Below are 9,481 nucleotides of genomic sequence, written 5' to 3' on the forward strand. Positions count from 1 at the left end.
GGAGGGAGGGAGGGAGGGAGGGAGGAAACTGTGCTGTTCAAAGACTCTTTGTTATTTACAGGTCCAAGTTCAAAGTAGAGCACATTTTGTAATACCAAGGTGCCAGGCTGTGGTCAGGGGAAGAGGGCTGCAGGAGTGAAGGTAAAGGACATAGAGCTATTTCAACTAACCACGAAGATCAAGATTGTATCAATGAATATTATTGTCATCTAAAATTAAAACAGGAGTCAACTCTGGCAGGATGGCACTCAGCTGTGAGAATGGGTTTGCAAGACATTGCTCAGAAGCTGATGAACTGCAGCAGCATAGTTGGGTACAATGAAACATGGTGATGATGACAAGAACATCACATCTGGGCAGTCTACAAGGATGGGTCATGTGAGCTTTAAATAACCATGGCTTTAATCTAAGTTGCTACAGGCTTTGCTACCAATGAATGCCATGGTCTTGGGTGCATCATTTATATTAATGTGTGGCCCTAGTTTATTCATTTGAAACACGAAAATTTTTTCTGAAATCTATACCAAATTCTGTACTTTTAATCATGGATTTCATTTCATCTTCAGAATCTGGGTTTGGGGTCAAGCATCCAGACACCATTAACTGGTTTCTTGTACTAGTTCACTACTGTTGAACTGAGAAAATGTCATGTCTCTGGTAGAAGTTTAATAAAGTAACTGAGTAACAGATATGTATTGCAGCTCCTTGTTTTGCAAAATACTGTGGTACAATCAATAATACAACATGCAGCATCATTCTTAGTTTACAAATAAATCTGAGATGCATACAGTGTTTCCCCATAGTTTTTTGGGCATCTGTTTCAGAAAGTGATGCTCTTCTTGGCACCTGTTGTACAATTTATAAATATGAACCCTATAATGCATTCTCATTAAATTTACTTTAAGACAAGAATGACAAGTTACAGTTTATGAATCGAATACAGATCATTGTTTGGATAAATAAATATTATTAGAAAGAAAAAAATCCAAGGGCCTATATCAACTTATTTATCTCTAGTTCTTCTAATAGTTTAAGACTCTATGACAATAATATTAGTAATGATAACAGTTATTTTTATTGTTATTTTAAGTTATGTTCTTAACACCTAGAAAAGTATGTGATTTCATAGTTGACTCATGTGTTCATTAGTAAATTTTGTTAGAAAGGAAATAGGCCAGATATGGTGCCCATTCTCCTAACTTGTAAGGTTGAAGTAAGAGAATTAAATTTTGAGTCAGTCTGGCTACATAGTGAATTCTGGACACTCTGAATCTCTGACATTAAAAGATAAAGAACTGTTATTCGGTAACCAAAGAATTTATGTTCCTCGAATTATTTTGTTTTACTTGCCAATTAAGGCTTTTATTTGAATTGCTTAAGAATTTGTTATAAAACTAACCATGTTTCCCTGAACCAGTAACATATTGGCTATGAAGTTAACAAAAGAGAAAAACCTAAAATCAATACATGAGGAATTCTTAGCACCAAGTTTCTTCTTGAATCAATAATTTTTTATAAAAACATTACTATTATATTTGGTATAACAGTACCACCAGGTTAAGAAAGCAAATATTACTGTAAGAATAAAACATATTTCACATAAGTTAAAATTTAAGGTGTGGACATTTATGAAGAATTGTTAAGAGTATATGAAATAAGTAAATATTTCTATATAAATTCAAAATCTGATTGTAATTCTCAGAGGAGTGAGACAGAGATCATTTTGACAAGGCTTTATATCCTGCCTTCAATTTGTTTTCTTCAGTTGCAGTTTCTATGGAAATTGACAACCATGGTGAAATGTTGCTTCCAATGTAAAAATCAGAACAGTGTGAACTATGAATTTGACCCCTTTGGTTGTAGCGACTCAGCAAATTACTGTGTTCTCTACCCTCCCACATCAATTAACACTCAAGACAGTTCCCCACAGGCATACACACAGGTCAATTGAATCTAGGCAATTCTTCAGTGGGGGCTTTCCTCTCAGAGGATTCTAGGCTATGTCAAGTTGACAATTAAAGCTAGCACTTAGAAAATGGGTTTGATAAATATAGCCAATATAAAAGAAAACAAAGATAAACATTCAAAGGTATCAAGTCAGGGCTATTTGGAGTAAAAATTATGTTTATAAGCTATATCCAGACACAAAATAACCTGAAGCTTATGATTACTTTGTGTATTCAGATAAAATGTCTCGTTCCCTTTCTCTGATGGAAATTTGGAGATTATGTAGCCTGGTTTGCAAAATTCACAAACATAGAATACAAAAGGTTGGGATTTGAAGAAACTAATGCCTGAGCATAAAATATACAGGTGAATGAACTACAAGGTTCTGCATGGATAGAAACACCTTTAGTAAGTTGCAAATTAAGTGTCTCTCTGGCTTTTCAACTCCTTCTCTTGCTAATGACTGGTAAAGTCAGTTCTCTTTGAATCAGGTTGAATTTGGCTTGGGCATGCTTTACTTGAAACCCCAACTGAATCATGGCAAGATCCTGCGTTACTTGACCTTCATGTTCATAAAGACTCAAGGAATCCAAGAGCAGTCACTACTGTCTTTAGTTTTGATTCCTGGCCCCGACTTACCACTCAAAGCAATTACACCTGTTTATTTTCCTGGTCATAGACTTTCAATGCTAATGTAGCTTTTACAAGTGTTATATTGCTAAATAAAATCTGAACTAAAATGCCCTTGTTTCCAGCTATTAATTATACCAAAATATTTTCTTTCAGTGTTTCCTAAACATTTACAAATTTGTGTTTACAAATGGTTAAGCTGCAATAAATAGTATCTGTCTGTAGATTATTTCCCAAGTGGCCAACTCTACCCTCTCTAGACTATAAACTACCTGGTAACTGAGACCTCTCTCAAAAACCCTACAGTTTTTGTGCAGTGAATGTTCACATGTAGACTGTCTGTTGCAATGGCTCTTTGTTTAAACTACACATAGTTATTTATGCACCTACCAGGTGGTATGGTTTGGAATGGAAGGACATACTCTCAGGGCCCTTAACATCAGCCTAAGTAAATGCTGGCAGTATCCAGAAAGCAGTTCACTGATTCAGGGTTTAGTGCCTGTTGTTACCACCTGACCACAAAAAGCCAGGATGCTCAGGTGAATTAACATCCTAGAATGTACTTCTAGGTTACAAAAGCAGACATAAGAAAAATAACATTTAAATGGAAAGCATCCTATTTCTACTTTTGAATAAAATACTAGTAATAGTAACAAAAATTAACAGATGCTCAGGGATGGAAGGCAGCAGGACATGGCTACAGTTAATAGCACAGAATTTAAAGAAACTTTGAGATATTAATTTGTGTAACATCTGCTTGAAATCAGCAATGAGGACAAGGAAAACAAAAAGTAGAACAGGTGAGCAAATGAAGGGGTGAGGAGAGAATCTCTGGCGATAAATTTCACCTAGAAGAGGAATCTGGGTTGCCTCAAATGACTCCTAATCATAGAGAAAGGCAGGCTGGAAACTTCAGGGTGTCAGTTTCAGGTGAACCGAGAGTCATGTGCAGCTCTGTTTCTGAAATCATCTCACTGGAATACTTACGGCATTAAACAGTCTAGAGCTTGAACAAGGGAAGTGTGGTGGTAGGCTTAGCATCTTTAACTTGGTCTAAATAAATAAAAAAGTCTCTCAAAACACTCCTATTCCTTGCTATATGATAAAATAGAACAATTCATTGGAAGAACTTCCTAAGAAATAGATTGCAATCAAGACAGTAAAAAGGCCTAAAGATGCTAGAAAACAGATAGAAACTATACCAGGAGATACAGTCACATAGAAGATAGTATATGTAAATTTGTGGGGAAAATATGCTTAATTTATGTATCTATGACTAAGACGGATTTCCTCTGATACAATTAGATTTTAAATTGTTTCATATCAAATGGAAAAATGTTCCTAAAAAAGGAAAAAAAAGTCAGACATCAAAAAGATGTCCTAATAAAGTCAGACAGCATACAAACTGTAGGTGCATGTCAGAAGCAATATAGAACCGCAATGACACCCAACCCAACAAAAAGATACCCTAAGGTAGACATTTGCCGAATGGGAAGTGGACATTAAAGTCACTGCTTCTCTGCCTACCTGAGAGGAAAGTTCTTAAACAAAAGTCTCAAAGCAACTGAAAACAAAAACCAGTCCTAAAGAAAACCTACTGAAGCTATAAACTCAAAGAACACTCAAAGAACTTTCCCAAAGGTTTGAACTTAATCACCTGAAATTGTTACTTTTAGAAGCTGGTTTGTACAGACTCTTGAAGTGATTGATTTGACTTCTGCCCAGCAATCTTTGTTCCATCAGAAGAATGGAATAAAATGTCCTTGGCTGAGATAGTCTTCTTAGAAGTGGCTATTTTAGTACCCTCCGTATCGCATATTTAAAGACACACATTTCAAGTGAGCATCCACAGTGGGTCTGAATCTTATCGATACATAACCAGGTCCAATATCCCTCTTCCCCTACAGCCTCCCCAGTGTTTTGGAAACAATCAACAACTGTTTCTGGGGCTTCCACTGAAGGAACTATGTGTACTGTGTCCCTCATGTCAGTTGAACTGACAGTTGTCTTCGAGAGAAGTTCAATACAAGTAATGGAAGCTTGAAAGCCAAGTAAAAGAATGTAACTACTAAATTCCAATGGTGAAAAAGAAAACAGAAAATACCTTAGAGCTTATTTCAATGTGAAATAAAGTGATAATTTACTATAAAACAACTTGGACAATGAACAGACGCTCCATCCTATGCTTTTTAAAGCTACCAAAATTAATTATAAAAATTAAAGTATGCTAGTATAGCTGTTTCTGATGTGAGTTGTACTAGGTTTGTTCCTGATAAAAGAAACACAGGTAAATTGACTAGTGAGTAGCTGGTTTGGAAAGGAGAGATAAAGGTTGCTGGAGGCCCCAGGATTTCTAAGCTCCAAATTGATAAATTAGGACCAGCAGTCTCCCTTACTGAACAGTGCCCAGATGGCAGAGACAGCCCTAGTATGTGGTCTTCACAGCTTCTTAACAGAAAACTGTCACCAGCATGTGACCCCATCCGTCTGAAGGCAGGAAAATTACTATGTGAAGCAAGGAAGTTCCAACCACAGTCCCTGAGAAGCAGAGGGTAAAGCCTCAGGAAAAATAAATTTTCTGTTAGTCCTCACTTGAAGGAGCTCAACAAAATTTCTTTGGAGGTCAAAGAAAACAAAAGCAATTTGATTTTCACAGGTAATCTGTGTTGTAGAAGGAGAAATAAAATCCCAATAAAAAGAAGACAGATAGTGTATGTAAGTGACAAAGTGACGGGTGTAATCTTGATAATAAATGTCCAAGTTTGCTCTGATCGGGCTCTCTGAGCAGCATGTGCCCTTGAATTAATTATGGTGTGGAGACGCAGTATTTTCCATACAACTCCAATCAGGAGGCAGAAAGGAAACAAAACAACCCAAACTAAGATGTAGGTGACATCAAGGTATGTACTTCCACAACTAAACTAGCAAATCCAAGTCCAGTTCATTTCCAAAACATGATCCTCTTGTCAGAAGACAATCATGACTATCAGGTTTTTGACAAAGTAATGTTTTTGGAAACCAGACTTAAGAGAGGACGGGTTCCTGTTGGTTTCCTACCACAAGTAAAACATAATAGAATATGAAAATTATATTTTATAAAAATGATTGATTATCAACCCCTCCTGAAAAAAGGACTCATATTTCTGATATTGGTAACCAACTACTAAGGTCAAGAGCTGTAGACATACTAAATTTTCAAATGAATCCCATTCAGTCTAGGTTTCGCTATTCCTTGTTGATTGGCCTCTCCAGTGCTGATAGTTCACACACTGCAACTTGTACTTTCAAAAGACTCTATCTAGAAACTAGGAAATGCTATAAAAATCAAACATAGTAAATAAGCATTAAGCCTTAAAATGTAAGGAATTAACTGCTGGAGTTAAATTTTGGTTTAAAGAATTTGTGTTCAAAAGAGATCTGAAAGGGCATCACTAAAAACCAAGGCCCAGGAGCAAGAATCAGGAAACAGAAGGGTTTGTGTTTCCCTTTTCCCATCAGCAAAGTCTGAATTCATGTGTAAATCTTCATGACTTTAGTTTGTTTTGAAAACTCTGTTCTCTTTATCAATCGAAGCACCTATTACATTATGCCTATAATTCCTTTAATAACTGAATATTGAGCATTTTAATGAAGCTATATCTATGTCCTTTCTTTACTATTTTGATTTTATGAAATATGAATGTAATGCCTTTCAGTCTTTTGTTCATGTCAAATCAATATTTGTCAATTGTTGTCTTAGAAGTTAATTTATAGTCAGGTGCTCAGTTTTCTTATAAAACCTATAGAGAAGTTAGAATCCATAAACTCAAAAATCTCATTATATCCAAAACTCCATATAAGCTTTAATGAACATAGGAAGGAATCTTTAATGTAAAAAGTCTCCAAGAATTCAAATCTATAATATTCTGGGGGGGGGGGGAATCAAAGTTTTAACCTCAGGTCAAACTACTTCATTTAGAAAAAAGAAAAACCACTTTAATTCTGATATCTGCTGTCCTCTTGTTGGAAATTTCTAATTAGTCTCTCCTTGGTCTCTCTTTAAATTCTGAAGAACAGGGTCGCAATGTTGAGGGCTCTAAACCCAAACTCAGCACCAAGATAGTCTCAGCAGCATTTCTTGTACAAATAAGTTGGAAAGGTGGGGTGTATAAGTTGGGCACACAAAAGAAGGGAAATAAACAACTGGTTTAAAATATTTGATTTTTGTATGTAAGGTATCCCAGAATTTAAAATGGGCCTTTCTGATATCCAGCAGAGGATGAATGGATGCCCAGTTCCCAGGGAAGTTTTGTGTGTGAGAGACTAGGAGCACCAGAGGACAATAGAGCATACCTTCAGCTAAGACAAAATAAAATTTACAAGCTCACCTTTCAAATCCACAGTAAAAGACTCTCTGTGTGTGTGTGTGTGTGTGTGTGTGTGTGTGTGTGTGTGTGTGTGTGTGTGTGTGTGTGTGTGTCTGTGTGTGTGTGTGTGTGTGTGTGTGTGTGTGTGTGTCTGTGTGTCTGTGTGTGTCTGTGTGTGTCTGTGTCTGTGTGTGTTACTCACTTTGATTAGCCTGTTAGGACTGGGAAACCACTGACCACTCATTGAAGGGAAATGCAACACCTGAGCCTTAGACCAATAATAAGTCTACCGAATACAAACACAGACTACCAGGGGACAGCACCTTAAGATCAGAAGTCAGATCTTCAGCTGGACACCTTTGCATGCAGTTTCCATATCTTTTCTTTTCCTCCTACCCCAACAACACCCTGGAATGTGGTTTTACTGCACTGTAATTATCGGGGGAAAGAAGATAAAAAGCAGTGCCTAGGTGGGCGTGCACTGCGAAGGGTAAAGTCAGCTTCCCGCTGTGCTAGAAATAAACAGAGACTACATTCACTATGCTCCTGGACACAAACCATACAATTCCTTGGCTCTTGGTAGTTTTCTTCCCCAAATAGAGTGCCTACCTTCTGTGTGGACTGCAGAGACATAGGTCCAGTTGTAACGCTTGACGATATCAAGCATCGCCCTTGCCTGCAAAGTGTCAGAAGGGACCACCCTCAGGAAGTATTTGTACAAAGTTTTGTCGCTCAGGTCTATACTCGTGGCAGAATAGGCGATTTGTGGGATGTCGAACAGCTGCAGAAGATTCTGGACTTGAATGGCCACAGAGCTGGAGCCAGGGCCGATCACTCCAGCAATAGGCTTCTTAGTCCTGCCTGGGGGTAGGGTCTGGCCATCAGGCAGGCAGCGGTTCAGTCCATCCTTCTCATCTCGGATGGAAATCAGGGAGTCTCTGATGAACTCAATGCTCTGTTCCAGAGCCACAGAAGAGTGCCAGCAGGAGTCCCGGATCTCACTGCCCAGAGTGATGTTGGGCAGGAGCACCGGGTCCGCATTAATCTTATCTAATGTGTGGAACATGGCCTCCACCCTCTGGATACCATACTGTTCTCTGATCTCCCCACACTTCCTTTCCGGTACCTTTTCAGCTGGAGGCTGGTGATGGACTGAGAAGAGGGCTCCAATGATGACATCTCCGTCCATTCTCGCCACAGAGCGCTGGGACGAGGCACCTGCCAGCAGTACTTTTCTGTCAGGCATCCTGGGCAAAATGGACATCTCCAAAAAGATCATTGGGAAGAAAATCAAGAGGAGCCGGACCATTGTGGCGAAGACGCGGTCCACCGCAGGCAAGCCACGTTCCCACGCCGGTCCCGCCTGCAGGTTCCCAGCGCGAACCACCCTGACGCCCGCCGCTGTCTTTTGCCGCTTCGTGCCTTTAGCCAATACAACTGGTTCAACGCTTCTCAGTCTCCACCACCGCCCCTCTCCCCTCCGCTTCTTCCTGCTGGTCCTCCACGACCGCTCCCAAACCCTAAGGGTGTTCTTCCAGAAAATCAAGTCGCGGATTTTTCACTGGTGCCCGAAGGTGTGTGAATCAGGTGTGCAATGAGCGGCGCGTTAGTGGCCGTAAGCTGGACGCTGATGATGGAAAAAGAGGGAAGTCAATGCCAGGCTACCAGAGGAATTGTATTTTAAACTCCAGCGTCTGGGATGCTAAATATTGTCCGGTCCGCTTCACCTCAACAAATCCTTCAAAAACAGCTAGAGGCATCTCTGGTCAATGATGAAAGTGTGCCCTGCTTGCCTGCTACACTCGGGTCCTTTGAGGTGCAAAGCCCTGCTGACCCGCCCCCTCCTCCAGCCTCAGGTCCTCTCGGTTCCTTCAAACCTACCAAGCTTTCTCAGGTGATGGGGGCGTCAAGGGGAGGGACGGAAAAGAGGGGAGGAGCTAAGTTCTTCAACCTCAGAGAACTTTCCTGGTTTTGAAAAGATCAACTTTTTTCCCAGAAGAAATTTTGAGAACTCCTTGGGAGGTAGAAGCGTTGTTTTTAAAAAGCAACTCAAACAATGGGAACACCTTTTATTTTAACACTTAAGGGTTGAAGAGACCCTGACACACAATTTTAGTAGTAAATGTAAATGCGACAGCTTGTGAAAAAGCCATATTAGTTACTAAGGCAACGCCTGGTAGCCTCCCTGTGTTGGGGCTTGCTATATTGCACCCCCTAAGAAATGAAGCTTACTGTAGATGTTCAAGGAGGAGTACAGAAGGTAACTTGCTTTTCGAGATGGGGTTGAGGAATAGGAGGGTATCCTGCATCCGCCTATGTATCGGAACCCTTGGGGCTTTGCATCACTGTAAAAATGGAAGAAAGGTAGCTAGGCATGGGGGTTGCCTTTGGCACAACCGCCTGAGCCACTCAAATGTCAGAACCCTGGACAGCGCTCAGAGCTAGGAGGCGACACCTTCCCTTGCAGAGCCAGGAAATTCTTGACCTCCCCTCCTTCCTTCGCATTCTACACTCGCGCGCGCGCGCGCGCACACACACACACACACACACACACACAC

At 39.9% G+C, this 9,481-nt stretch overlaps 1 protein-coding gene across 6 annotated transcripts in view; it reads right to left on the bottom strand.

Annotated features, from left to right (window-relative positions):
* Nucleotides 1–9,481, bottom strand: part of Grm1 (glutamate metabotropic receptor 1) — a 380,897-nt gene that overhangs the window by 370,788 nt on the left and 628 nt on the right. For 3 of the 6 annotated variants that reach the window (XM_021174013.1, XM_029482996.1, XM_029482995.1), the window contains exon 2: nt 7,533–8,550. In XM_021174013.1, coding sequence (XP_021029672.1) covers nt 7,533–8,232 — 700 coding nt within the window. In that variant the 5' untranslated portion in view covers nt 8,233–8,550. Of the gene's footprint in view, nt 1–7,532; nt 8,835–9,481 lie in introns of those variants that run through there. The other 3 variants (XM_029482994.1, XM_021174015.2, XM_021174014.2) reach the window with 1 other exon arrangement.

Source organism: Mus caroli, chromosome 10 (assembly GCF_900094665.2).
Source record: "Mus caroli chromosome 10, CAROLI_EIJ_v1.1, whole genome shotgun sequence".
Lineage (NCBI taxonomy): Eukaryota > Metazoa > Chordata > Mammalia > Rodentia > Muridae > Mus > Mus caroli.